The 27,644-nt window shown below is 46.2% G+C and overlaps 1 protein-coding gene across 3 annotated transcripts in view; it reads right to left on the bottom strand.

The window, feature by feature from the left end:
• The window catches only part of SPG21 (SPG21 abhydrolase domain containing, maspardin), a 374,771-nt gene that overhangs the window by 91,792 nt on the left and 255,335 nt on the right, over window positions 1–27,644 (bottom strand). For all 3 annotated transcript variants that reach the window (XM_086958046.1, XM_086958045.1, XM_086958047.1), the window contains one exon: window positions 1,926–2,071. In XM_086958046.1, the coding sequence (XP_086814172.1) occupies window positions 1,926–2,071 (146 nt within the window). The remainder of the gene's footprint in view (window positions 1–1,925; window positions 2,072–27,644) is intronic.

The following is a 27,644-nucleotide window of genomic DNA, read 5'->3' as shown; positions in this document are numbered from 1 at the left end:
CCACCAAAGTACACTACACTGTCTGTTGGCATAGTGAGCATTCGATTTAGTGTTCGATGGAATCTCTAAGGCCCTTCATAAGATGAAAAGGAAAAATGCCTTCAAGGCATGATAGACTGCCAGCAACTCCAGAACATTTATGTGCAGCTGTCGCTCTAACAGAAACAAAGGGCCCTGTGCAGTCATGTCACCCAGATGAGCGCCCCAGCACAAAGATGAGGCACCTATTAAGTACAGTGTCTTGTAGCTGCAAAAGGCTGAAGGGACAACCCTCCATAAGCTAGCAATGGCCCATTCTCTAATGCAGGTCCGAAGAACAGAAAGGAACATGTGCGCCTGAACCAAGAAAATCCTCTTGTGCTAGAGCTATCACCATCTTCTTAAACACTACTCAAGGGCCTTCATCTACCATCTCACATGTGGGACAGACCAGATGTGCGAGACCATCAAGCCCAACTAGTGTATGACATACAGAACTAGGACTGCAGCCACATTGAAAAAGATTGGAATCATATCCCGAATAGGTGCAAACCTTAGATGAAGAAGAAAGGCCCTCAGACTGTGTTGAACACAACACCTAAGAGGTCAACCTCTGCCCAAGACTAAGTGACTTCTGAGCATTGATGGAAAAGCCCAAGTCATGTAGAAGGGTCATGGAGGGCTGAAGATATCCGGTGACTAGCACAAGATGAGCTGCTTTTACTAGTCAGCTGTCCAAGCACAGACATACATAAACTCCTGATCTTCAGAGTAAATATTCCACGAAGGCCAAAGCTTTCATGAAATCTTGTAGGATACTGGTTTGACCACAAGACAGAGATTGGAACCTGGCCATTCTCACAAAGAAGTTCAAAAGCCTGAGCGCCGGAATTGCCCGATCTATTCATCTTTCCTAGAATCAAAGAAGTAAAGGGAATAAAATCCCTTTACTTCCTGGATCTAGAATCTCTTTACTTCTTGAATTTATTATACCAGTTCTAAAACCCTACTAAAACAGGCAGAAAGACTGTGGCTATCTAAAGAAGCTGATGAAATGGTCATGTAAAAAAAGCATGATTCATTTTACACGAAGCCCACCTGAAAAAAAGATTTAGAGAGGAAAAACAAGCTGGGATCTATTTAAAAATATACTGTCCCAGCACCAGCCTTGTTAAAATAATTATTAACCAAAACTAACATATGCTCTTTGAATTGAAATGCAATTTGGAAAGCCAACTTTGCTTGGCAGGAGGAAGAATTGAAGTATTAAAAAAAATATGCATCTGAGTGCCTACATTGAACCTGACTATGTCAGGAGCCTCAATCAGACAGGACATCAGAGTGTAGATTTGGCCAATATGGTTCCCAGAAGCTGTTCAAGGGGACAATAATGTGGCACGAGTATTTGGGACCAAGAGCTGGTGGCATGTTCAAATTGTGCCCTGGGATTCGATGGTTGCACCACTGATAACTAACTCTTTCTGTTGGGTCAGCTTTGCACTAGCACACAGTGATCAATGACTATTTTTAAATATATACAAAGAACAAGTGGGATTTTGTATCCGGTTCTATTCACAAGACTTCCTTTCATTATGAAACACTTTCTGTTGGGTTAGTTTTGCACCAGCACACAGCAATCAATGACTTTTTTGGGGGGGATTTATACAATGAACAAGTGGGATTTTCTCTCTGGTCCTATACATAAGACTTGCTTCCAGTATGAAACAATATTGGAGAATCGCAGCCTTCAGTTATTTCATATTGATCTGACTGTGCCGTCATCATCATGCAGTGGCATTACCCAGACAAACACATATCCCAAAAACTAGTATTTTGACGTCTTGAGTTATTGTTTTAGTCTGAGGAAGGTCATAATGAACAGGAAGCCCTGCACAAATTCATACATACACATTAGCCAAACAACAGCTTGTGCTTGCTTTCTTTACCTGCTAGCTGTCCAGGACTGGTTGAAGATGGAGGTGTCACTGAAAGCATTGCAAAGTATGAGGGACTGGACCCGAGGGGACTTGTGGGTGTATTCAGCAAACTTCTGAGCCAAAAAACCTCCTAAAGACGCCCCAAAAAGATGCACCTATTTGTGATTAAATACAAAAGTACAATTCTAGATTATTTTCAATAACAAACGTGAATATGAGACTTATGCTCGATTAACCTACTTCTGTTGTTACCCTCATTTTCACCTCAATCACACTGTCGGGCCTCTCAGTTCTTATGAAATTTTAATTGCATTATCCCCTAGTGTCCTAATCTACTTACTCGATTTAGGGTTCCATTAAACTCTGAAGCCAGCAAAAGGAGACTTGTTTATACTACACAAATAATAGAAAAGAACGAAAATAAATAATGAATCTGCTATATTCATGTTCACTAAACATTTAAATAGAGGAGCATATTGATAACCAATATATCCAAGAACCCATAGCCAACATACCAAACAAGCATCTTTGACTGCAGTTTAATTCATTTTTATACATCACATGCCAAATAAAATTCCCATTTCAAAGCTGTGTGCAATCATACCCCAAAGAGCAAGAAAAGCGAGTGAAATTAATGGAAAGTGACTTTTAAGATGAATCAATTTCTGAGATACTTCTCATCCCTTCACAACATGTTTGTAAATGCAGCTTTTAACAGCCATGGCCAAAGTAGCCCGTGGGAGGCTGCAATCATTATGACCCCATCCATGCCCAGACTCCTACTAACCCATCCAGACCTCGCAGCCTCCAAAGCTTTTTCACCAAATCAGAAAGAGGCAACTCCCAATGACAGTGGGAAAACTGTGAGGCTTTTGTGACTGAGAATAAAATCATCTAAATTTTAAGATGAAGGATATTAAAAGTTGTAAAGTAATTGCCTCAACCAACTATATGCTGCCAAAGAGAACATTCAGAAGGTCACAAACTCAGACATTATGTGCAATATCCTCCAATATGGGCTGTTTTATTTCGTTAAATAAAAGGGTCAAACCTGCACACTCCAATCTTTCACAAACCCATTTTAAATATTGTGGTATCTTGCACTTTCAGATGAGAGTTCCAGGCCGCGTATATGAAATCTGTACTGAGAAAATAAACCCAACAATATGCAAGCTGGGGTCCGTCTCTCGCATCACACAAACGTTCAGCACGAATTACTGGATTTTTAGATCAGAAAGTCCAAAAGAATGAAGATCGAAGACTATTATCCAAGCAAGCTATTTTAAACCTGGTCTGTAGCTGTGGCAAGAGGCACTGTAACATCAAACCAGAAGGTAAAAGTTATTTATCTCCAACAGTAGTTTTCCAGTGTTGGTATCTTTCATAAATTTAAATGCTTGATACATTCTCAGTCGATGACTAGCACGTCCCACTGTAACTTTAAAGAACATGTTTCTTCTGATAGAGACTTCTAACCGCAGATACCTCACCTTCTGAATAGATACCAAAGCAGTACCTACTAGAAGGTGGGGCGGTTAAAGGACTCAAACCAAAAAGTACTGTAGGATTGAGTGGGCAAAATGGACATCTCGGTGAACCTAGCTATCCAGACAGTAGTGCTTCATGAATGTATGGAGTGATGCTCATGTAGCTGCCTGATAGATGTTCAAGTCAGGAACTCTGCAAACCAACACAGTGGCAACCGCTTCGGCTCTGGTTGAATGAGCTTGCAGCCTTTTCACAGGCTGCTTTGCGGCCAACAATTAGCAGATTTTAATGCAGAGCACAATCCAGCAGAAGATGTTCCTTTTCTGCAAATCTTGCCTTTTTTTCGCTCTGGCGAACACCACAAAGAACTAATTGTCCACTCTGTGGTTTTGGTTACCACAAATGTTCAAACCAAGTGCTTTTTTGGGGTTCAAGTCATGAGGTCTCTCCCCTTTCTTAGTAAGGTGAGGCGGAGCAAAGAATGCCGGTAAGATGATATTTTGACCAACGTGAAACAGCATCACAACTTTCACAAAAAGGATGCTTGTGTCCGTAGAACCAGTTTGTCTGGGAAGAAGATGGAGTATGGCAGGTTGACACGGAGACCCACACACTCACCTACACGCTGTAATGAAGTTAAGGAAAAGAGGACACAGTCTTCTGGGTGAGATGCCACAAAAGACAGATGTGAAGCAGCTCAAAGGCAGCACACATCAATGATGGACCAAGTTCAAGTCCCACTGTCTCATAACAAATGGAGAGGAAAAAAACATATGTTGTGAGCCTTTCAAAAATCACTTCACAGCAGATAATTTAAATAATAAGGACTGACCTGGTAACAAAAAGGCTGAAAAGTAACCTTCAACGTAGCCCGGAGTAAAACCTGGCTAGGCGAAAGAGCGAAAGACAACAAACAACAAAACGTCAGATAACTTTGCCTGGAGGCGGTCAGTCTGCATGCAGTATGCCAAAACAAACAAGTTAGAAATTTGCCCAATTGACAGGTATATACTGAATTTGTCAAGGGATATCTGGCTACCAAGATGACCTCCCCATCTCTGGGAAAAGGTTGAAGGTGTCCAGCTTTGCCGCTCAATTTCCAAGAATTAAGGTGGAGACTGCGAAGGCCCGGGTGCAGGAACATGCCTGGTTGCTGCAGCAGCAGATGCTCCCAGTGGGCCAGCCTGATCAGAGGACAGATGATCATGCCTAAGAGCCCTCTATGCTTGAGCCGGGGCCAGTAAAATGACTTTGAGACGATTGGACCTGATCTTCTTCTGAACTCGGGGCAGAAGTGTTATTGGTAGGAAGGCATACAAGAGTCCCAAGTTCCACCCTAGATGGAATGAATCCTAGCGAAGAGATGCCTTGGAAAATCCAACACACACAACTGTTGACATTGTGGGTTCTCTGCGTTGGCAAATAGATCGAGTAAGGGTTCTACTCATTTGTGGAACAGTCCTTGTGCCACCTCCAGGCGAAACTGCCACTCATGACCTGCCTTGTGCTGACCTGGCATTCAAAGATCACCACCTGGAAAATTCCTTGATGGACCAGCCATTTTTAGATACATAGTGCCTCCTGACACAGTGTCCTGGCCTCACCCTCCCTGTGTGTCTGCAATACCACATGGTGGGGTGAGGTCCTTAAGCACCTGTACAAGCCTATTTTCGATGGATGGAAGAAAGGATTTTAACAGCAAGCAGATGGCCTACAGGTCTAGGAGGTGGATATGGAGACGGGGCTCTACTGCGGAACATAGCACTTTGATCACCAACTTACCCAGGTGGCTGCCCCAACCCAGAAGTCATGCATCAGTCACCACTGTTAGCGATGGGTGGGGTACGAAGAACGGTCTGCTGCTGACCCAATCTTTGTCCAGTAAAAACCACTGCAGTTCTTTTACTGTCTCCTCTGAAATCTGGACATGATGTTGGGACATGCAGGAGGCCATCAGTGCTAGCAGCCTGAGAGTTGACCTCACTGAAATCCAGGACAGAGGGTGATAAATCCAGGATCATAGCGACCTCTGACCCTGCTCGCAGGCAAGTCGCTCCCCACGCAGTGGCGGCTGGTGACATTTGAAAGTGGAGAGGCGTAAAATTCTGATGAAGCATTGTTGTGCACATGCCCAGCCTCTGTGCAGCTTTGTGCACAAGGCCAACCTCGATACAGTATCCTACACAAAGAAGGACGTTTGACAATGCTGGTGTCGGGCCTTCTAGGGCAGAGTAGACTGGCACTCTTAACACAGTACCGTGCACAGTCACCAGAGATACCACTGTAAGCATCAATCCCGAAACATCATAGCATGCACAACAGTGCAACACTGTGCACTTTTAATCTTCTCACAACACAAGTGCATGCAATCAGACCCCTCACACCACCGGGCATACAGCACACCCCCACAGCGCTGTTCACTCCCCTCACAGCACTATGCTCAAAAGCAGCCCGGGACACCCTAGCATCTTTGGAACAACTGAACTGTGTATGCATTTTGTCACTGAACATACAAGTTAACACTCAACACTGCACACTTTCAACGCTGATGCAGCACTGGCAGTGTACACAATGTCTCCTCTCCTACTGCACACCTGGACAGTCAGTACAGCGCTGCCTTGTACTGTCTGTGTACATTTTCATTGGCACACCATTGTAGAGGTAGTTTACAAAACTGTGCATAGCAAGCCCACAGAATCTGCTACAAAATAGGTTGACCAGTCGCCAGAATACACACTACTAGTACTACCAAACCAATAGGACTACTAACAAAACAATCTTAAGTATGTATGGATATGCACAGTAGACGAGGACCTCCAGGGTAATCAGCTGCTCATTTCTATATTTCACTTTTCCCTTTCTAGCTAGTTTAATCATTTGCTAACACACGGGTAACAGGAAGCTTTAATAAAATACAATGCAGCGACCATAACACGAAGGTAGCCAGATCCATGCTGTCAGATTATAAATCCTACATCGGACATCGCAATAATTTAAAACGAGTTTACAATTTCAGCTAGTTTACTGGTAACATCTTCATTTTGAGTCAACCTGTATTAAATGAAAATAGCTTTATTTTGACATGTATGGCAGCATCATTTTTCAAACCTATTTTTCATGTATAATAATTAAGCCAGAGCTAGACGTCCCCGGCCCTATGATACAAGCACGCAGCAAGTATTCACAGCTAACGGTTGTCCTCTGATAAACAAACACAAGGATAAACCTGCATAAGAAATTTGCAGTGAAGCCCTTGATTATTTCTTCCCTTTCAGATTCTAACCGTGGGTCTTGATTTGCTTTTGCTGAAAGATGACTAGGCCAAGGTTTAATGCACTGTTAGCCATGCTTAGCCCAGAAAAAAGAAAATGACCGACCGACCCCCCCTACTAGAGCGGCACACTATCGTCGCAGTTACTTGCCCTCTGAATTTATCCATCAGTGACCCCCAAACCAGGCATCATTCATTAAACTAACTATTTAACTCATTTTTAGGATTCTGAAGCCCTGGCTGTATTCGTAGGCCCGGAGCCGAGAAGTGAACCAAGATTTCAGTGGCGGCCGGCATTAGGGATGGGGGGGGGGGGCCTTTGGAAACATCTGTATTACACTGCCGGTAAATGTGCCTGTTAAAATAACTCTGTGTATATATATAGAATACATGCGACCAGAGAAGCGGGCAGCCATCAGCAAACGTAGAGGGAACTGAGACTCACGTTACTAGGCATGATTTAGGCGCCTCTGGTCCTGCATGAACGCGATTGAAAGAAAAGCGCTGTGAGGCCTGACAGCTCGGTATCATTTTGCCACTGAAATAGAGTTATTTTAACAGGCACATTTACCGGCAGTGTAATACAGACGTTTCGTTAGAAGAAACCACCGCGATACCAAATTTTACCAACATAATTGAAAACATCAACCGCCCTCACCCGTTACCAATCATTGGAGAAGGAACACTGGTACAGGTCCAGTACGAGTATCGATTTCAAGCAAATGCTCGTGCTGCTAAATATCGTTATAATACAAGAAGACTTCATAGAATGGTTCTTTTTACTGAAGAGGAACGATTGTATCTAGACTACGACAGAAACCAATTCTTCTTTGTCTTGATAAAGGTGGATAGAATCTCAACAAACCACCGAAACGCGTCGACGCTTCTGTACAGAGTGATTCATAACTCAGACACTGATGTTGACATATCATGTTTTAAGAGTGCACAACATCGGTGCTATAAAAAAAGAGACCAGAACACACATCCTGTATTGCACAAATTGCATGTCTTACTGTCTTTCTGTCTGCCCTTAGCAATATTGCTGGTCAATATTGAATGAATGTTTGTCATTTTATTGCTATAATTGTTTTAACCTGTGTCAAGCAGTATATCTTGTTTCTGCTTTTTTAATTTTATTTGTATACAATAAATTTTGCCAGTTTTATTTACCCAATATTTTCTTGTAATAGTCATTAGTTTTTACTTTACATGGTGTTCAAATATGTGATTTTGCTCAAGGGAATTGTTGTTTTATATTGGTTGGTTAACCCTATTTCCCTTGACCTGAGTTAAGGGGTACCTCTCCTTTTTTCCCGCAAAGTCACCGAAGACCAGCTGACCACCACCCTCGCCCAAAACCCACCAACCGACCCCACCAACCCAGACACCGCATCCCGCAACCTCAGACAGTGGATCGACAACTGCGCCAACACCCTCGCCCCACTCAAGAAACCCTCCAACAACCACGCCAGCAAGAGAGCCACCTGGTTCACCGACGAGCTGCAGACCTCCAAAAGCGCATGCCGGAAACTGGAGAAGATATTGCTCCACGAACGCACTCTGGACAACCACGCAGCCCACAAGGACGCCACCCGCAGACATCACCACCTCATCAGATTAGCCAAGAGATCCTCCTTCAAAGACCGCCTTGATAACAACGGACACGACAGCAAAGAGCTCTTCAGCATCGTAAAGGAACTCTCCAACCCCAGCGTCAAAGACATACCGCTCTCACAAGAACTGTTCAACTCATTGTCCATCTTTTCCACCGCAAGATCACTGACATCCATTACAGCTTCAACACCATGACCGCCCCGACTACGCCAGACCCCACCTCCCCTGTGACCACCAGCGCCAACCGCCTGACCACCTGGTCCAACGTCAACGACTATGAGACACGCATGGTCATGAACTCCATCCACTCAGGATCTCTGTCAGACCCGTGCCCACACCACGTATTCAACAAAGCAGACGCTGCCATCGCACCCCAACTAGGGAAGGTCATCAACATCTCCTTCGAAACAGTGACATTCCGGAAACCTGGAAACACGCCGAAATCAACACCCTCCTCAAGAAGCCCAAGGTGGGCCCCAAGGACCTCAAGAACTTCCGCCCCATCTCACTGCTCCTCTTCCCGGCGAAGGACATCGAGAAAATCGTCAACATGCAACTGGGCCGCCACCTGGAAGACAACAGCATCTTGGACCCGTCCCAGTCCGGGTTCAGACGAAACCACAGCACCGAGACAGCCCCATCACAGCCACAGACGACATCAGGCGCCAACTAGACAACGGTGTAACATCAGCCCTCATCCTCCTCGACCTGTCAAACGCCTTCGACGCGGTCTGCCATTGCATTCTAAAGACACGCCTCCGAGAAGCCGGAATCCAAGAGAAGGCCCTTGACTGGACCACGTCCTTCCTCTCCGGCAGAACCCAGAACGTCCGCCTCCCGCCCTTCCGATCCGAGGTCACCGACATCATCTGCGGCGTCCCCCAGGGCTCACCCCACAGCCCGACGCTGTTCAACGTCTACAGTGGAGAAGTGTGGCTCAATGGTTAGAGCGGCAGACCCTGATGCAGAGGTCTAGCCCGGGACCAGGGTTCAATTCCCCGCCTCGGCGGGTCTTGGGCTCAAAAATTCCACGGACATGATAATTCTCGCCTCGGTGCCTATTCCAATCAGTGTCCCACTCTGCAACTCTGGGCAATAGCTTGCTTAATCTCCACAACGGCCACCACAACGCTAAGGATGCCTGGCCTCCACCTTGGGGGTGTCCAGGAGTGGACGCCTCACAGGGAAAGCCAGGATGGGTTCCACAGCGGTATTCGTACAAGCGCCATGAGACCCTTGCGGGTGAGTAGTGCGCTATACAAGTATCAATTTACATTTACATTTTTACATTTACCTGGCCCCCCTCGCGCAAGTGGCCCGGTAACACGACCTCAACATCATCTCTTACGCTGACGACACCCAGCTTATCCTCTCCCTCACCAAGGACCCGCATACCACCAAAACCAACCTCCAGTAGGGAATGAAGGCAGGTGCCGACTGGATGAGGAACAGCCGTCTGAAGCTGAATTCTGACAAGACGGAGGTACTCATCCTCGGACCCACCCCCTCAGCGTGGGATGACTCCTGGTGGCCGACCACACTGGGAACAGCACCGACACCCACGGACCATGCACGCAACCTAGGTTTTATCCCGGACTTCTCCCTCTCCATGTCTAAACAGATCAAAGCTGTCTCCTCCTCCTGCTACAACACCCTCTGCAATGCTCTGCAGGATCTACAAGTGGATCCTGACCGAAACAAGAAGAACCGTGACACAGGCCCTAGTCAGCAGCAGACTGGACTACGGCAACGCACTCTACACAGGAATCCCAGCCAAACACCTTCGACGACTACAACGCATCCAAATGCCTCTGCCCGACTGATAGTCAACGTCTCCCGGCGCAGCCACATCACCCCCCACTGAGAGACCTACACTGGCTCCCCGTCGACAAGAGGATCACCTTCAAGCTCCTCACCCACACACACAAAACACTCCACAACGCCGGACCAGCCTACCTGAACAGCAGATTCAGCTTCTACACCCCCACCCGCCAGCTTCGCTCTGCCAGCCTTGCCCTCGCCGATGTCCCCCGCAACCAACGAACAACCTCCGGCGACAGATTCTTCTCCTACCTCCCCGACAAGACCTGGAACACCCTCCCTACCCACCTACGGTAGACGCAATACCTACTCGCCTTCAGAAGACTCCTCAAGACCTGGCGCTTCAAGCAGTAGCGGCACCCCCTCCCCTCAGCGCCTTGAGACCCTCACGGGTAAGAAGCACGCTTTACAAGTACTCTGATTGATTGATTGATTGATTGATTGGATGACCTGGACTCTCCTTTCCAGGATTGTTTTTTTTTTTTAAATCATAAAACCGAACCATGTTCAGAATGACTCAGATGAAGGGAAGTGTCTGAGAAGACGTCAGATGTGACTTTGGCATGCTGATAGTGAACCCTAAAGATGGCAGGTGGTTTGTTGTAAACTGGAGATAGTGGACTGCCTGCGGCAAGCCCGCCTTCAACAGCCAGTTTTCGAGGTAGGGAAAGACAGAGATCACTTAACTCCAAATATGTGCTGCCACTCCTACCATCAATTGTGTGAACACCCGAGGGGCACTACTGAGAAATAGGGCAACACAGCAAATGAAAAATCTCATATTACACCATAAATTACAGGTTGCGTCAATGGACCTGCAAGATGGGTAAATGGAAACAGGCATCCTGCAGATCTAATGCTACCATCCAATCTCCAGGGTTGAGGGTAGATGAGACCTTGGGCAGGGTAAGCATTTTGGATCTGTTCTGCTGGACAATGCTTTAAGAGGGCGCAGGTCAAAAAGACCGCCTCCATCCTCGTCTGTCACCAGAAAGTAGCTGCAATGACAGCCACTGGTCACTTCTGACAAAGGCACCCACTCTATTGCCTCTGGCTAAAAACAACTTACACTTCCTGCCAAAAGACAAACATATTGTCCTCCGTTAGTCATACCAGGGATGACAGATGGTGTGGCAGAGCAGCCACCCCTTCTGGACAATTTACAGGACCCACTTGTTAGATGATATGGTTTACCAACCCGGTAAGAATTGTTGAGTGGCCTTGCCCCACTAAGAGCACACTAAAGGGGTTTGGCAGGAAAGGGCAGCAAGTAGACTGCCTGGCATGCTGTCCATGAATGTGGAAGTGGGCGGGTGCCATGACCTTGACCATAAAACAGCTGGGGACCTCGCTGAGGCTGAAGTGGCCGTCTATGCAGGGTGTTCTGCCAAAGCCATGAAAAAAATTGTAAGATTGGTGTGGTTGGCATGGTAAAACAGGCAGGCCTAGGAAGTTCACTGAGGCCCAAGGAGTTCACTGTGGCTCAGCTCTCTTTGAAACCCTGCAGAGCAGAATTTGCCTGGTCTTCAAAGAGGTACGTTTGGCCAAAAGGCATGTCCATAAGGGACGGCTGGACATTGCATGAAAAACCTCTCAGGAACAACTAAGTATGGAAAAGGAGTAGTTTCTTACCTGTAACTCCAGTTCTGTAGTAGGGGTATCTCTGTTATAGTCATAATCTAGTGAATAGTCCCGCCCATGTGCGCGTACCCCGGAGCAATCAAAATAGTCTCTTAAGTTGTCTTCTTCTGCAGTCCTGCATAGACACTTAAGAGAAAATCAAAGACACATAATGCAGCCTAAAACTACAAGGCTACACTGGCCAGCACTTCATCTTGAAGTGCAAAAGATAGCCAAATAATATTAAATTTTATACACCTTGTAAAGTTTCACACCTAGAGAAATTCCCCTTCACAAAAATCCTTTGTCATGATAGAGAGGAAGGGTTGGACAGACAAGCCCCATAGGTTGCCATTATGTGTCTGGAAAAGGGATTCTGTGCCTTTAAGGAACTCTCCAGAGACCCTCGGTATCCCAGGATGCACAGCCAAAGGCCTTTTACCTTCAGTTATTTTTTAAGGTGTATAAAGCTAGGCCTGTAGCATTCAGTACATTATCATTTCATCCACCGGGGAGCAGAGTGGGCGCTTATGACTATAACAGCGATACCCCTACTACAGAACTGGAGTTACAGGTAAGAAACTACTCCTTCTGTAGTAGGGGATCTCTGTGTATAGTCATAATCTAGTGAATAGAATGGCAAGCCCATCCCAACAAACCAAACCAGCGATGGAGAATACAGATACTATTACTGTGCAAACAGATTTCTCAACGAAGCCTGCCCAACCTGAGCATCTGCTCTGGTATCAGAGTCCAGGCAGTAGTGTTTGGCAAAGGTATGGACCGACTTCCAAGTGGCAGCCCTGCAGATATCTGCAATGGGAACATTACGTAGCAAAGCCGCTGTAGCTGCTTTGCCCCTGGTGGAATGGGCCTTAGGCTTACCCCCGAAGGTCTTGTTAGCCTTTTGGTAACACAACTGGATACAGGACACTTTCAATTTAGAAATGGACTGTTAAGTAGTGGCAAGACCAGTCCTGACCGAACCATAATTGACAAACAATTGGTCTGACCTAAGAATGTCCTTAGTCTGATCTAAGTAGAACTTCAACACCCTTCGTACATCCAGGGAATGAAGAGACCTCTCTGCCGGAGAGGAAGGATGTTGAAAGAACGTAGGCAAAGTTATCGTCTGATTGACATGAAAATCAGAAATTACTTTAGGCAGGAACTTAGGGCGAGTTCTCATGACAACCTTAGAAGCATGAAACACTGTATAAGGCTTGTTGCAACACTAGGCCTGAAGCTCACTCACCCTGTGGGCCGATGTGATAGCCACAAGGAAGGCCGCCTTCCAGGAAAGATGCGGCAGAGAAGCCTTATGAATGGGTTCAAAACGTTCCTTCATCAACCGAGACAGCACCACATTCAGTTCCCATGAAGGCGACGGACGCCTAACAGGAGGAAACCCTTTCTTCAATCCTTCCCAAAAATCCTTAATTACAGGAATCTGGAAGAAGGATGTTTGTGAAGGGCATTTCCTATACGCAGTTAATGCTGTGAGGTGAACCTTAATTGAATGGAAATTAAGGCCAGATTGAGCCAAATGCAAGAGATATGGAAGGATGACATCTTCCTTGCAGGAGGTAGGATCAGCATTCTTGGACGTGCACCAGATGCAGAACCTCTTCCACTTATAGGCATAGGAAGTCCTGGTGGAAGGTCTCTTAGCTTCCTTGAGTATCTCCATGCAGTTGCCAGGCAAGTTCAAGTGTCCATACTGTACTATCTCAGGAGCCATGTCGCCAAACTCAACGATGAGAGGTTGGGGAGCACCACCTGCCCCCCGAACTTCGTTAAAAGGTCCGCGCGACATGGAAGCCGCAGGTGGGGTTGGAGAGACCGGTGGAGCAGGTCTGTGAACCACCACTGTCGAGTCCACTCCGGAGCAATGAGGATCATTCGCGCCCTAGACTGAGACAGCTTGATGAGCACTGCCGAAATCAGGGGAATGGGTGGAAAAGCGTAAAGAAAGCTGTTCGACCAGCTGATCCATAGCGCATTCCCCAGAGTCCTCGTTTGGTAAAACCTGGAGGAGAAGTCTCGGCATTTGCTGTTTTTGGCGGTGGCGAACAGATCTATGTCTGGAGTGCCCCATCTTTCGAAGATGTTTCCTAGCACCTCGTTGTTAAAGAACCACTCGTGGTTCTCCTGAACGAGCCTGCTGAGTGCATCCGCCTGAGCATTCTGCACACCTGGTAGATGGGTTGCCATTATCGTCAGTCCTCTGGCTAACAGCCAGTGCCAGATCGCCTGCGCTTCTTGGGACAGTGTGCGTGATCTCGAGCCCCCCTGCTTGTTGAGGTAATACATTGTGGTCGTATTGTCCGTCTGCACAAGCAAGGAGTTGGTCTGGAAGGACGGATGAAACGCTTTCAGCGCCAAATGAACAGCTCTGAGTTCCAGAAAGTTGATGTGGTACGTGGATTCCGCCTGGGACCACGTTCCCTGGATCTGAAGATTGTCTGAATGCGCTCCCCAGCCGTGGAGAGACGCATATGTCACAATAGTTTGTGTGGGAATGTCCTTGTGGAAAAGGACCCCCTTGAGGAGATTCTCTGCCGAACACCACCATCTCAGAGACTGTTGAGCGTGTAGAGACAGTTGGATCCTGTCGTCCCAGCTCCCTCGTTTCTGGTCCCATTGATCCTCCAAACATCCCTACAGCAGTCTCATGTGGAGGCATGCATGTGGTGTGAGGAAGATGCAAGAGGCCATCGACTCCAGAAGAGAAGACACCGTCCTTACTGTCGTTGATGGAACCGACAGGAGAGCCTGAGCCTTCCGAAGGATCGATAAGCGTCGCTCCTCCGAAGGAGACACGCTTGCTCTGATAGTATTGATGAGGCTCCCAAGTACTGCAGGTATTTGCAGGTATTAAACAGGAGTCGGAACGGACTTGGACATGTTGATGTGCAAACCCAGCTGATTCAACAGAACAGCCTTTCTATTGAAATGCAATTGTGCTTCCTGGAAGGTGGAGGCTTTGATCAACCAGTCATCCAGGTATGGGTAGACAAACACCTTGTTCTTTCTCAGGTGCGCTGCCACCACTGCCATGCATTCTGATAAAGTCCTGGGTGCAGACTTCAGTCCACACTGTAGTACGGTGTACTGATAGTGATTGGTGCCGACTGGGAATCGTAGGAACTTCCAGTGTTTCCGTGCAATGGGCCATGGAAGTACGCATCGTGTAGATCTATTGCGCAAAGCCAGTCTCCTCGCTGCAGCTAAGGATAAATTTGGTGCAAGGACAGCATGCAAAATTTCTCCCTGCGAATCCATTTGTTTGCTTGTCGTAAATCTAGAATGGGCCTGAACTCGTTCTTGTCCTTTTTGCGTACCAGAAAGAACAGTGAGTATAGACAGAGGGACGTCTTCTATCGCCCTTTTTCTTAATAGGGTATCGGCCTCCGCTTGGAGTTCTCGCAGCTGGTAGTGCGAAGGAACCGGCAGAATAGCTGGAGCAGGGCTGACAAACCGAAGACTGTATCTATTGCAAACAATATTCAGCACCCACTTGTCCTGAGTAATTTTTCACCACTCTGCCAAGTAATTCTGTATGCTTCCACCCACCGGAGCGGATAACCACCTCAGGGCTTAGACCCGGCCGGGCCCTTATTTGCCGAGGAGGACTGCTGTCCGCCTCTGCCCCTCTGAAGTTTTTGGAAGGGTTGTCGCTGGTATTGCTGTTGTTGCTGCTGTTGGCCCTGCTGTTGGCCAGCTTGGCGACCTTGCCCCCTTTGATACCTCTGGGAAGAGTAACGCCTCTGGAAGGGACGGTACGACTTCCGCTGATCCTTCTGTTTCTCCAAACCTACAGCCTTCATCATTTCCACTTCCCCCTTCATGCGGGCCATCTCCTCGTCTGCATGAGCCCCAAAGAGGGAGGATCCTGAAAAGGGCAAATTAGCAATCCGCTGTTGAGCCTCAGGCTTAAGAGAGGTAAGGCACAACCAGGAATGTCACCTCAAGTTAATGCCATGGCAGTACCCATGCGCGGCCAGGAGAGAGGCATCCGCCGTCGAACTGATGACCTGATTTGAGACCATCATGCCCTCATTCAGAAAGTCTTCCCTCCTGTCTCTTGGGAGCTCAATGAATTGTTGCAGGGACTCCTACAACTCGCGATCATATCTGCCCAAAAATGCTGATGCACTAGCTGCCTTCATCAAAGTGGCAGCCCTACTACAGAATTTCCTTCCTGCTAAATCCATGTGCCTGCTCTCCTTGTCCAGAGGGACCGTAAACGATGGGGCAGTTGAATGCTGTTTCTTGGCCGCTGTCACAATGACAGAATCCGGAACAGGATCTGCTCTCAAGAATGCTGGATCCGAATCCGGGGGGCTGTACTTCTTTTGAAGTCTCGATGGCACAGAGGCCGGCATCAGAAACAGCTCCATGGCCGGTTCTTCCAGTCCTGGCACCAAAGGGCGAGAGAGGTGTCTGCGCTGAAACGTTTCAAAGATCATGGAAGTGTTAGAGGTGGGCACAGTCAATGTGATGCCCTACTTCGCTGCCCCCCTCAGCAGCACATCTTGGAAAGACACAATGTCATCCACTGGGGACACACTCGTTGGAGGAGAGTCCTCCTCCTCCTCTTCCAGAGCTTTGGAAGAGGAGGAGGAGGAGTAGGCGTCCTGGGCCTTGAGTGCGAGTAGGTCCGGGAGTAATCAGATTCCGGTGACCCAAGGACTCGTCTCTTCTTACAAGCAGGCCTTGGGAAGGACACTCTGGAGGCTGACCTCTCTGAGTGCGAGCGCCGGCTCCGCCGCGACCGGTGACTCGCTGAGGACGACGAGACTCTCACCACAGAAGCAGTGTCGACGCCAGTGAACTCCTCAACGTCGACCTCGTCGGAGGTCTCGACGTCCTACCCCTCGACGACGACGTTGCGTCGAACCAGAGCCTCGGGTCGACAGGGAGCAGATGGTAGTCATACCTCTCGACGCAGACGTCCAAGCCATCGACGTAGACCGGGACCGGTGCCTTTTCTGGGCCTTTTCTTAACTGGAGAGCCCCCCAGAGGCCGATGCACGGGCAGAGGATGAAGACAGAGTCCCTCCATGCCCAGAAGTCCCACCTGTTTCTTGATGTCTCCTCTGCTCCAGGCCTTGGAGACGAATCTTCTCCCTGTCACGCAGGGTCCTCCTGGAGAAAGAGTGACAAATATCACAAGAGTCAGGGACATGGCTAGAAGGGAGACAGAGTATACACACTCTGTGGGGGTCAGATTTAGCCTTCTTCCTACCACACTCAGTGCACTTGTCGAATAAATCTGGCATTTCAACAATATAGAGGTGGCAAAACTGGTCAAAAAACACAGCAACTGGAAGAGGAAGACCCAGACTTCGAGTGAAACACTCAAAACACTGGAAAAGTTCCACAAATAGAAGATATACCCAAAAAGGTAGAGCTCAATGCTCCAGGGTCCTGCTAGCAGGAGCCGGAAAAAAGAATTGAAAGTAAAAGGCCTTTGTGCATCCTGGCATACCAAGGGTCTCTGGAGAGTTCCTTAAAGGTACAGTATCCCTTTTCCAGACACATAATGGCAGCCTATGGGGCTTGTCTGTCCAAACCTTACTCTCTATCATGACAAAGGATTTTTGTGAAGGGGAATTTCTCTAGGTGTGAAACTTTACAAGGTGTATAAAATTTAATATTATTGGCTATCTTTTTCACTTCAAGATGAAGTGCTGGCCAGTGTAGCCTTGTAGTTTTAGGCTGCATTATTTGTCATTGATTTTCTCTTAAGTGTCTATGCAGGACTGCAGAAGAAGACAACTTAAGAGACTATTTTGATTGCTCCGGGGTCCACGCACATGGGCGGGACTATTCACTAGATTATGACTATACACAGAGATCCCCTACTACAGAACTATAGCAACAGTAGTGCCAATTGTCTATTTGATGGAATCTGTGGTATCTAGGCCACAGATTATTGTAAGCTAGGCAGCCTGCTTTGGGTCAGAATGAGGTGGATAGCTTCTGGTACACCTGTGAGGATTTGAGCAACAGACTCCCAGAGAGGATGGCAATAATGGCCCAGAGACAGCTGGAATTGACCAACCGGAGGGCTAAACTAGTGGAACAAATGTCCTTTTCCCAAAGGTCTCAACTGTTTTAGATTCGCTATCATGGGGAGTAGTTCGGAAAATGTTAGGATTTCTAAGTAGTGGAAGCTTAGACCACTAAGCTTTAGACAGGGGTGCTGATACAAAATGGCAGGGTCGCAGGGGCAAATTGGTAGTGCCTCGCTATCTGGCGATTGACTGGGGGACAGAGCAAGGTTTGGCCAAGGCATCTTAGAGTGTGTCGTGAGTGTCTTGTTGACAGGCAGCAGGGGCTCAGTATCGGTTTGGAGGACTTCTGATAGGACATTAGTTGACAACTTCGGCCGCCCTCTGCATTGCATGACCATCGATAGGAGGCACTTTCCTCAGTGGCCGGACCAGGGAGTGAGATGAGGCCAGAATCAGGTCAGGTGTCAAGACCCTTTTATCCGAGAGGTCATCATACCAGTTTTCTTCGTGGTAGGGTTGGCCAATCTCATTAGCAGCATAATAATCATTGCTGGAGTCTGCTCCAAACAAAGAACGCAGTCTTCAAGACCAGGCCTACAATGGTGGGTCACTTAGTGGTCAGATGAAGGGTGCAGATCAACAAGAACCGACCACATCCCTCCCTGAGTTCCAAGAGGTACCAACTTAAAGTTTGAGAGAACAATGGGTACTTAGTCCTCCAGCATCAATGGAGTCTGCATCCCCATCCATGTTACGGGAATCGGCGTGGGTTGTGGAGCTGGTGATGGAGTCGTTAGGACACCGTAAGAGGCGTAGTGATGAGCTCAGAAGGTCCAACTGGCGCGGAGGGAAAAACCCACTGGCGGTATCCTAGATGGAGGGCTTCTCTGCTTCCTGCGGTCCACAGGTGTGCAACAGGGAGTCTAAAGGGATTCAAAGAACTGAAGCATTGTCTTGCAGAACTCTTGGATTTGTCTCAGTGGTGCAGACGGCCCTGGAAACTCAATTTGTTCCGGAACAAGTAGCAGGATAGGCTCTGACATTGACTGACTTCGGGAGCAAGATTAAGAGGCATGAAGACAATCTCATGAGATTGTCTTCATGCCTTTCCTAGTGTATGAAAGTGTTGGGAAGGGGCAGAGTCCCGCTTGGATTTTTTATGTTTCTTCTCTGACTTATCCAATGATTTGGAGCGAGAAGACAAGTGTCTTCAAATAGACTCCTTTCACTTCAGGCCCTGGAACGAAAACTAGTCAGATCCTTGGACCGGTCTTGTACATGGGGTCTTCTGATGCTCTGAAACGTACAGCTTCACCTCCCAGTATCGTTTGTCCTTTGGGTTGATTGACAAGCAGTCACTGCAGGCCTTGGAGTTGATTCCAACCCCAGGTACCACATACCTGCTTGTGACCGTCCCAATTAGGTCTAAACACTGTATTTTTGGGAGGCAACATTTCCCTTGCACGTTGAATTTTCAAATTTCTGAGGTAAATGGGTCTCTTGGGAGACAAGCAGTAACTCCAGACCCACGTCTGGTAGCACTGAAAAATAGGAACTGACATCGGTGCGTGGCGTTGATATTGGCCTTGCGGAATGACATCAATGCGGAGCTGCGTGGCGTAAAGAGGTACTTTTCAAAAGTTTCTGGATCCAGTCTGAAGCCTGGGGAATATTCAAAAGGTGCTGAATCTGCAGTTAGAAGTCTCTGAAAAAGCAGTACCAAGCACCAAATGGCTGAAGAGTCTTCAAATAGTGTTACTTTAGTAGCACATTCACCTCAATGAAAAAGACCAGTGAATGATGTGAGTGAACTCTGCCTCACCCTGCCAGAGGCCATCTCACATAAGATTTCCTACACGTGTGACAATGGTAACACTACAATGAATAAATCAGGGAGAGCCTCTGTATTTGGGGAGGAGTGAGGGAAGCATATGAATCTATTAAAGATACCTACACTGGAGAACAACAAATATAGATACGTAACATTTTTCTTCTTCAGAATTCATGTTCTCATATATACATTGCGGAAGGTGGAAAAAAAGAAAGCCTCACATAATCTAAAGAGATGGGCAGAACTGATTGAATCAAGGCAGTATCGCTGTGTGAAGGTCTGTCTGTTTTCTCAATGTAGCTGTATGATAGATGTCCACCAGAGATCAACCACCACAGAGGACTGCTGTTGTAGCACAGCCCATGTACAGTGGGCCATGACAGCCCTTGTATGTGGTCTTTCATGTGGCAGAAATTGTTGCTTTCACCCATCTAAAATTTCTTTGGTTTGATACTGGATAACTTTTACATGGATAATAAAATGACGAAGCCAATCGGTTAGATTTTCTGAAGACTTTTGTCCTTTCCAGATAAATCTTAAGACATCTTCATATGTCAAGTGAGTTAGTGAAGTACTGTTTCTGCTGCACCTGAAGGATTCTGGAAGAAAGGCTTGTGAATTACTGAATAATCTGTGTTAAAGTCTGTAGGATGTTCGGTATGAATTAACGGTTAGTACACAGCTGGAGCTATTGAACAAGTTACTTTACCTTCAGTAACGGATAAACGAGAATTGCAACTCGGCAAAATAATTATTTAGAGTAGTGAAGGAGCTCTGTAAACCAGCCAGCCTGTCTCAAACTTTGTCTCCTTCAGAGGAAAAATGTGAAAAGATCAGCAAATTTTTCGCTGATAAGATCAGAAAAATCTATTCCTCATTTGACACTAACAATTCCTTAGCCATAACCAACTGGGAACACCTACCCCCTCATGCAGAGGTCGCAATAGAGATGGGCAACTTCTCCCATCTAACAGAACTAGAGGTTGAGAGAGCCATGCTGGAAGTAAAATCAGGATCCCCCCCTCGACCCATGCCCCCACTTCATATTCTCCCAGATTACGAAAATAATATGCCCTTAAGTCACTCACCTTCTTAATAGATCCTTGGACACGGCAGAATTTCCAGAAATATGGAAACAGGCTGTAGTGACTCCTCTGCTGAAGAAAGCCGGAACAAATGTTCATAACCCAGAGATCTACCAGCCCATTTCTCAGCTTCCATATCTGTCTACGGTCTTAGAAAACCTGGTGAACAGACAACTGTCCAACTACCTGGAGGTTAACGAACTACTGGACTGTTCTCAGACTGGCTTTAGAGCCACTAACAGTACATAGGCCACTCTCCTAGCCGTCCTAGACAACATAAGATCACTGGAAAGGCTGTTGCCCTGATCTTATTGGTCCTGTCGAGCGGCGTTCGACACAGTCTCACACAATCTCCTGTTGGAAATTCTCTATGAAAAGGGTATCCACGCCAAAGCTCTTAAATGGCTCAACTCATTTTTGAGGAACAGAACTCAGATGGTACAAATGGGCCAGTTCTCCTCGAATCCAAAAAACATCAGATGTGGTGTTCCCCAAGGAGTCTCCCTAAGCCCAACACTTTTTAATGCCTATGTGTCATCTCTGGCATTGATAAACAAGAAATGGGGCTTTCTGCATCTGCTCCTATGCGGATGGCACACAACTGATGATAACCATTGAAGAAAGGCATGAGGACACCAGGGTCAAGTTAAATAACTGCCTCTCAGAGATGGCAACCTCGATGTCCTAACACTGCCTTAAGCTAAACGCAGGTAAATCAGAAGTACTGCTTTTCGGAGAAGCTAACTTAATCTGGGATGCCACCTGGTGACCACAATCCTTGGAAAATGCTCCAGCGCCTAAACAATGCGCAAAAAACTTGGGTATAACCATTAACAACACCCTGTTCATGTAGGATCATGTGCGGGTTCTGTGTGTAAGAGGTTTTGCGATTTTAAAGATCCTAAGAAGGCTTTTCCAGTGGATCCCACTAGAATGTAGAAGGATGGTTACACAGGCATTACTCATCAGCAGATTAGATTATGGAAATGCAGTGTATGTGGGCATGGCAGATCACGCCTACAAGTGCTGCAAAACGCGGCTGCCAAGCTTGTGTGTAACAAAAGTAGATTTAGTTCAGCATCCGCATGCATGAAACAGCTCCACTGGCTACCTATGCGCCATAGAGCAAGATTCAAGCTGCTGAGTCATTACATAAGGCACTGCATAACCTTTATCCTAGAATTCTCCAGAATAAAATCGAATTCTACGTACCCACGAGGGGCTTAAGATCACGACACCAAGCTCTAGCATGCCCAGAAGTATAAAAAAAGTAAGAGCAGGAGGCTGATCATTCTCATACCTGGCGGCTAAAGACTGGAACGCATTACCCCAAGACCTACGTCTTACTGAGGACGATGTAACTTTTAGGAAAAAACGAATAACCCAGTTTTTTCCTAGGACGTAAGTGTGAGCAGCTGAAGGCACCCAATATAACCTACCATGTGTTCCACAAGACAGCGCCGTGATATGCATCAGGATGAATGTTGCGCTTTATGAATAAATAAATAAAAATAACCATCTTTTTGGTGTATACTCTATCTTACCACAGACTCCTCACCCTGTGAATACTCACAGGCACCAGACTGGATCCAGAGATGGCTCAGGATTACTGCCAAACATCAACATTTTGTTTTGCCAAGTAAATGCTCAGAAGTTATGCCATAGCCACAAATAAGCACCACCCTTGCTCTGACATCAGTTTTGTTTTAGACTGTGTGTGCCATAGGACGCCATGCCTCTTAACTGATCAGAGGGGACAGCGTGCAAATGTCTAGTTTGGGAACTTTTTATAGCTGGATAAAAGAGTCCATTCCACAAAGCGGAGAAGTATGAGGAAGACGAGGAATCTGCGAACAGCGTTACTGACAGTAAGTAACTTGTTCTTCTGATGCATACTTCTAATCGCAGATTCCTCACCTCATGAACAGTAACAAAAGCAGTATGTCCTAAAGTAGAACTGATCAAATATGCAGGACCAAACAGGCAAAGTGCCCCTCCAACCACAATTATCTATCAAGGGAGTAGTGATTCGTGAACATATGATTTGAGGGCCACGTCACAGCCTGACAGATGTCCAAAACATGTGCTCTGTTGGTCAATGTCAATGCTTTGTAGAAGCTTTGGCTCTGGACGAATGAGCACTCAAACCTTCAAGAAGCTTCTTCTTGACCAGTCCATAGCAGATCTTAATACAGAGCCCTATCCACCTCGATATGGTCCTTTGCTGCACTGCTTTACCCTTCTTTGCAACACCGAACTTCACAAACAAATGATCATCCAACCGGTTCTTAGTGCTATCAATGTAAAAGTGAAAGACTCTTGTCCAAGCAGTTCAGCCTCGTCTTTTCTTTTAAGCAGTGAGGTTGTGTAAAAAATGCCAGAAGGGTGATGGATTGTCTGAAACGAAAAGTTATCACATCATTATGATGGAATTCCACCCTCGTCAACAACACCAGTTTGTCTAGGAAAAAAGTGGTACACAGTGGGTAAAAGGAAGGGGCCTGTAGCTCAGTCATGCGACAACCTTAGGTTATCGCCATGAGAAAGACTATCTGGAGAGTCAGTAGATGCCAAGAGCAGCTATGCGTCAGCTCAAATAGGGTACATGTTAGGAAAGTGAGAAACAAATTAAGATCCCACTGCATTGAGCTACTGTAAATCTAGCATGGGCATTTTTTGGAGGGGGGAGAGGGGAAGAGGGAGAAAACATGCAGAGTTAAAACCTACATTTTGATGTTGCTTTGGGAATGTTCCTTACCATAGCATGTTGCAAACCCCTGCCTTCTGCAGATGTGGATGTTGGAGTCTGGCTTTGGGCGGGGCATTATGTGTTGAGTGAATTCTAATGTACATCCATAAGGAACAACATCTGACACCATTCTGTCTGTCCTAATATTTTGTCAACTCCATGAAGAACGTACACTCCATGAAGAACGCTGCAATTTTCACACCTACAGTGTCAACACTGAGATGAAAGGAAGCAGTAGCTGGAGCTAAGGGTCCATCAGTGGCTGCATGCATTCTCTTTATTTTTGGTCTGTCTTAAAGGACGTCTGGTTACAAGGTGGACGATATACCACTGCTGGTGTGGCCCATATGGTTTTCAAGATTGTGGCTGCAGTTGATAGGTAGAGCATATCCCGGGCTGATATGACCCCCAATATGGTACGGTCATGCTATTAGGTATACAACAGGGGTGAGGAAGGCGGTGCATCTTTGGTGTAAAGGAATTTACCAATAGCCTACCTTTCCTCCTCTGTACTGTCAGTCCTCCAAGCTGGCAGAATCCTACGTTGTTGACATCCCTGCTGACGCCCTTCATAGATGCAATGTCGGACAACATCTGGTGGTCATATCTAACCAGTGCAGCCACAGCATTTGCTTCTCTAATTGACATTGCTGCTATAGAAGAGACTCTCTTCTAAAAGGAATCCATCATTCTAGAGCATTCTCCATCCGGTGGAGAGGCGCAGGGTGTTCCAGGGTTCCCAGACCTCCATTCCAGAGCTAAGGTGAGCATAAATGCTGCATGACAACTTAGAATTTGGATTTTATTTCCTTGTAGGAGTGAGACGCACTAGGCACCCAACCCCAGTTTGGAGGTGCCTGGCTCCCTCTCAACTGTGGGCGCCGTCTTGAATGGCCCAATTTTAGCTTTGATCACTTTATGTGATCGTTTCTCACCTCTGTAATTTTGTTTTGTCTTTGTTTCTAGGAACATTCCTCCAGAGGGGAGCCTGTGCAGGGTGTCTGGACCCAAGCTGAGCTCGTCATGAGCATCGAAGGGGTTAAGTAGTCTTTTTTATCTTCACACACGCCTTGTGCTGCTGTGGTATACATGCCCCCTTTATGGTGGGCTACTTAATGCACACACCAAAGACCAGCCCGTCTGCGCCCGGACTGCGCTCAGTGCCAGCCATGCTGGCAGTTTTCATCTCCAGCACTTTGGTCGGAGGACATATTCAAGGAACCAACTGCTCGAACTGAACCTTTCATGTAAGCATTGTCCAGGCCCCCTGTTTTGCCTAGACCTCGCCCCTGAGATGATTCACTGCCCGACTGCAAATTCAATCTCTTGAGCACAAAGCTGAAAACACTGTCCGGTAACTCAGCTTTAGTATCTATGGCACGATATCTAGCAGAGTCATTCCGTTGCACTTTAATTAATGGGTGCTCCTGAAGTAAACACACAATTGAGTTTGCTGATTTCATGGACTCACAAGCCATCAACATAGCATTTGTAAAGGAGACCTGGGCAGACAACTCTTCAGGCCCAAATCTAGCTATAGCCATTCCAACAGGCTGTGCCATCTTCAGGCAAGATCGAGTGGGCAAAAAAGGTAGTAGCTTAGCTTAGTTAAGCCAAAGTAATACCATGATCCTAGAAGCCCTGTTCTTTAGGATGGAAATTAATAATCAATATTCATTTAATGGTCACTTATCTATCAGCCCCCTGGTCCCAGGGCAGAAATCTTATTGGATATCATTTCTCAATCGTCCGATTTTAATTCTTAGACGACTTCAATTCATATAGTTTTGTTCTTGTAACTCAATCTCGGCAGAATCCATGGAAAGATCCCTAACCAAGAAACTCTTGTTGTTTAGCTTCACAACTGTCTCTTTCAAGATGGACTCGAACTGTTTAAAGCGTAATTCCAATAAAACAGAGGTCCTCCTGTTTGGAAATAAGGCATCCTGTTGGTCACCTTCCTACTGGCCTCAGGAGTTGGGCTCTCTCCCTATTCCAACAAACAAAGTGAAGAATCTGGGAGTCACCGTTGACTCCAAGCTCACGTTTGAAGGTCTTTTACACATTAAAGCTTCTTAGGAAAGTTTTTCGATTTATTCCTTACAATCTTTGAAAACTTGTCATCTCGGCCCTCGCCCTGTTCAGAGCAGACTATTGTAATGATCTTTTCGTGAACTGAAGGAAAAAATGTCTCACCAAAATCAAATTGTGCAAAATGCAGCTGCTGTATGCGGTTGGGTATTCCCAATCACAAATCTGCTACAACTTCATTAGCTCCTGGTAAAGAGACGCATTGACTATAAGGCTCACTGCAGGACTTTCAAAGCACTACACTGTGTAGGCCTGAGCTTTTTCACACAAAATCTCCAATGATACGTGCCAACTTGGTCGCTGAGGTCTTACCTTGCTCACAACCTAGTGATTCCCAATTTCAGGAAAGATGGCTGGGGTGGCAGAAGCTTTTTGGTAGGCACCAGACTTTGGGACTCCTTCCCCATAGAACTAAAAAGAGAACCTCCACTATTGGCCTTTAGAAAAGCATTAAAAACTTGGCTTTTCAATCTCTAGTCCGGTAGGTTAGTGTTTAGCGTTCATCTGCTCAAAAAGCTAGCATCTAGACACCTTTGGGTATTTGCAGTGCTTCATAAATCTATTTTTCATTTAATTCCGTTATTCATTTCATTGGACTAGCTCCATTATCAATGAATTCAATTTAGAGTCCTACTAAGCAGACTGGCGGTTTGCAGGTACTTTAATTTTTTGGTCTAGTCAGGGTACACCACAGAAGCTGGTGTGAGCAAAACTTGATGCCTTCTTGCCAGAAATTACCTGTTACTGAAATTACTTTGACTGCTCTTTTTTTAGGTTACCTGGAGTCAAACAAAAAGCAGTTTGTCAGAGAGAGGTTGAATCTCTTGGCTGCCCTTTCAACCAGTGTGATACCAGGAAATGTGATTGAATGGAAAGTCTTTTGGAGGGCCGGGGGCTCTGCTGTAGGTAGTTAACCCCTACCTCATGAGGGTTCTCGAACTTCACCCTACTCCACATTGGAATTCAGTCATCATTTGAGAAGGTAACTTTTACTGCTTTTTCTTGAATGTCTGCAAAATGTTGAACTTTATGGCATATATAGTCCACTAGGGCAGATGTGTCAAGGTCCTGTCCATGATTGTCTTGCTTTTGTGCTCGGGCAGTAAATTTGATGGTTGGTTAAGTTCTTTCTGTGCTAAGTCCCTCACCAATGGAGAAAGGTCTAATGTCTACAAGTTTCATTGATGGCTTAGTAGAAGATGGGAGTGGTGAAGAAGGCTTTGATGAAAATCACTGACTGGTTCATCATAGGTGGAGATCTTATCAGCGACAGTGCTGTCAAAAGTAGCCTTGTAGACACAAGCTGTTTAGATTCATGTATCATCCTTACTATAGTCATCGGTGATGGATTACTGACGACATTATCATCGACATTGGTACCCGCAACAATGCAACAGAAAAATGTCAAACGGCACTGTTAAAGGTGGGGTGTACGCCTTCCTTTTAATCTGTCAACATTCAGGTTATGGAGAAGAGGGTATCAGAAATTAGAGCCTTCTTAGGGATTTACTCCTCCGAGTTTTTTTTAAAGCAGAAGTGATCCTTCAGCTGAAGATTTATACTCACAGGGTTAGCTGCATTTGAGTGAGGCTTAGGCATTTTTTTCTCTGGGGTAAATTTTGGACCTGGGCCTAACTCATCCCCTAAGGAAGGGACTTAAGTTGCTTTTAGCCTTTTGAGAATACCTCAGAAGTCTCCCCTCTCGATAATTAGGAAATCTGGTTGACAAGGTCCAGAAAATATTGCATTTTCCGAGTATATGAGGAAGGTGAAAGCAATAAATACACTTTTTATGAGAGTCTTCACAGAACACCCTCACCATCCCACAAGTGTCCCAACCCTTGAAAAGTCTTTTTGATTATTGGTCAATAAATAAAATCAGTTAAAATCACCTTTTCCAAGGATTGTGGTGAAAGAGCTTGGCGCACACATAATCTAAGGATAGACCAATGATATAGTTTTCCCCAGTAAAAGTTGAACATATCGGTTAGAAAAGAGAATAAAGCTCGCAGACTCCTTTTCCACACAACATGTGGAAGAAATCTGAGGTGAGATTGTCTTTGGGAGGGGTGAGGATGAGAGCACTGACTCACCTCATTGACTGGAATTTGTGTCTTTTTCAATGAGATGAATGT

Source organism: Lissotriton vulgaris, chromosome 2_1, assembly GCF_964263255.1.
Source record: "Lissotriton vulgaris chromosome 2_1, aLisVul1.2, whole genome shotgun sequence".
Classification (NCBI taxonomy): Eukaryota; Metazoa; Chordata; class Amphibia; order Caudata; family Salamandridae; genus Lissotriton; species Lissotriton vulgaris.
The sequence above is the reverse complement of the archived record's forward strand: the minus strand, read 5'-3'. Positions and strand labels throughout refer to the sequence as shown.